General features: G+C 47.0%; 1 protein-coding gene across 5 annotated transcripts in view; it reads left to right on the top strand.

Annotated features, from left to right (window-relative positions):
* The window catches only part of Atn1 (atrophin 1), a 13,833-nt gene that overhangs the window by 4,486 nt on the left and 6,969 nt on the right, over window positions 1-2,378 (top strand). For 4 of the 5 annotated variants that reach the window (XM_005365195.3, XM_013353004.2, XM_026788119.1 and 1 more), the window contains one exon: window positions 2,039-2,214. In XM_005365195.3, the coding sequence (XP_005365252.1) occupies window positions 2,188-2,214 (27 nt within the window). In that variant the 5' untranslated portion in view covers window positions 2,039-2,187. Of the gene's footprint in view, window positions 1-606; window positions 1,798-2,038; window positions 2,215-2,378 lie in introns of those variants that run through there. The other variant, XM_013353006.2, reaches the window with a different exon arrangement.

The raw sequence follows: 2,378 nt of genomic DNA, 5'->3' as shown, positions 1-2,378 counted from the left end.
CAAAAAAAAAAAAAATTATGGATGGTTTTATGGCGTGGTTTGCCTCTTAGCAAGAAACACAGGGCAAATCCAGTGTAGTTGCCTGGCATGCTTGAGGCCCTGGGCTCAGTGCACCAGCACCCGGGGACTGAAGACTGGAAGATCAGGAGTTGAAGTTCAGATAAAAATGTCTGGCTGGATACATGGGTAGCTAGCGATATTCGTGTTTGTACTGCTAGATACAGGTAGGCTGCTCAGGCCAAGTGAGAGCACAGGTAGATGACACTATCCATGTCTGTATGGCTACATACAGCCAGGAAGGCTGCCCATGCCAAGTGAGAAGCAGACTTGATTTTGTAAGTCTGTATTGCATGTTCGCTGACATTTTGTCTTTTTGTGGTAAAATCTTTGGAGGGGGCTGGAGAGATGGCTCAGCTCTTAAGAGCCCTGGCTGCTCTTCTAGAGGTTCTGGGTTCAATTCCCAGCACCCACATGGAAAGTTCACAACTGTCTGTATTAACAGTTTCAGGGGACCCAACACCCTCACACAGACATGAGTGCAGATAGAACACTAATGTACATAAAATAAAATTTAAAAAAATATTTTGAGTTGGGCTGGTGAGATGGCTCACTGAGTAGAGGCTCCTGGGTTTGATCCCTGGGACCCACATGGTGAGAAGGGAGAACTGACTAACAGGTTGCCCTCACACGTGCACACCCCTGAGTCTGGTTACTGTGAAAGCTTTGACTTTTCTTTTGAGCCCAGGAAACCCCAATACAGCCATCCCTTTGATCCCCGGGGTCTTTGTTCCAGTACTCCACAGACACCAACATCAACACATACTCAAGTACCTTGTATGGAGTGATGCTGTGTCTGTTTATACCTGTACACACTCTCCCGTGCTTTTAAAGTCACCTGTAGATCAGGTACAGTAAATTCCATGTAAATCTTTGATAACGTGTACCTGTTCAGAGCCACGCAAAGAAGGTAGACAATGGCTGAGCAGTGAAAGCTGGAGGGGACCTAGGACTCGTGGAAAGGTGGCCCCTACTGCAGGCTGTGCCTGCACATCATTCTTGTAGATTGAGCCTGGGGTGGCAATGTAATTGTTTGAAACTTTCTGGGAATTTTTCCTCCCACATATTGTCAGTTTAGGTTGACTAAGTCTCTGGACAAAATCCCTGTACGCGGAAAAGGCTAACTACTAGAGGATGGATCCTTAGGAGGCTGTCTAGAATGTTCTGCAGTTTTGAAGATACCTTGATTTGGGGTTGAGGCTGGCGAGACTGTGCTGCTCAGTATGGGACATTCCTCTACATTGTCTGACGTGAATCAAGATTGCTATCTGAGCGAGTGATGTAGGTTTCTTAGAATTCTCTCCACCTTCTGAGGAGAGTTTAGAAGAGCGGGCGAGCAAGTGTGGCCTTTGAAGTCAGATTGCAGAGGGCTTGGTTCGTCCCTGTGGAAGGGGGGGCAGGCCGCAGTCACAGTCTCTGAGCCTCAGTCCCCTTACCTATTAGTCCCCCTTTAGAGTGTGCTAGATGTGACAGGAAATCGTCTGTAATGTGCTTGACACAAAGAAGATACTCAGTAAACTGATACTTCAGCCTCGTTTCTTTATGCTGCTTTTGAATCTGTAAGGCTCTAGAATTAAAGAGTGGATTTTTTTTCTGCTGCTGTTTTGTGTGTTGAGACAGGATTTTGTTCTTTTTCAGGCTGGACTTGAACATATGATGCTCATACCATAGCCTTCTGAGTGCTGGCACTATAGGCATTCCCCATACCAGGCTACCGATTCTTTTTAGGACCTGTGAAGGGTAAAATCCTGCTGTATTAGGGTGGGGTTCATAGGCACACCTGAATTTTCTGCCTTCCCTAGAGGTGAAAGAGGTTATATTGTGAGTCCCCATCACTTAGCTGATGCAGCCTATGGAGCAAGCCACAATCGCAGTCTCTCATGCCTGTGCCTCTTGACCCCAAGGCTTAGGACTCTGCTTCTTTCTCAGACCCCTGCTGTTTCTGCTGTAACATGGAGACGCTGATGGTTTTTCCTAACAGGTTTCACAGAGAACACCCTGCGAGTACCACGTACCTAAAACTGCTCCCAGCTTCCCAGACCATAGCTGTGGGGAGCTTGGGGTACAGCATAGGAGATTCTGTATTAAGCTGCCCAGGCAGAGGAGAATGGGGTCTCCACAGCCTGAAGAATGAAGACACGACAGAATAAAGACTCAGTGAGTAGAAGCTCTAGTGAGCAGTATGACAGGTCAAAGGGCAGGAGCAGGGAAGCTAGGGGGAGGGGCCTAAAGTGGAGAGCAGAAACAATGTATAGACTAAAGTGGAGAGCAGAAACAATGTATAGACTAAAGTGGAGAGCAGAAACAATGTATAGACTAAA

This window comes from Microtus ochrogaster, unplaced genomic scaffold, assembly GCF_000317375.1.
Source record: "Microtus ochrogaster isolate Prairie Vole_2 unplaced genomic scaffold, MicOch1.0 UNK1, whole genome shotgun sequence".
Classification (NCBI taxonomy): Eukaryota; Metazoa; Chordata; class Mammalia; order Rodentia; family Cricetidae; genus Microtus; species Microtus ochrogaster.
This window is presented reverse-complemented; position numbering and strand designations above follow the sequence as displayed.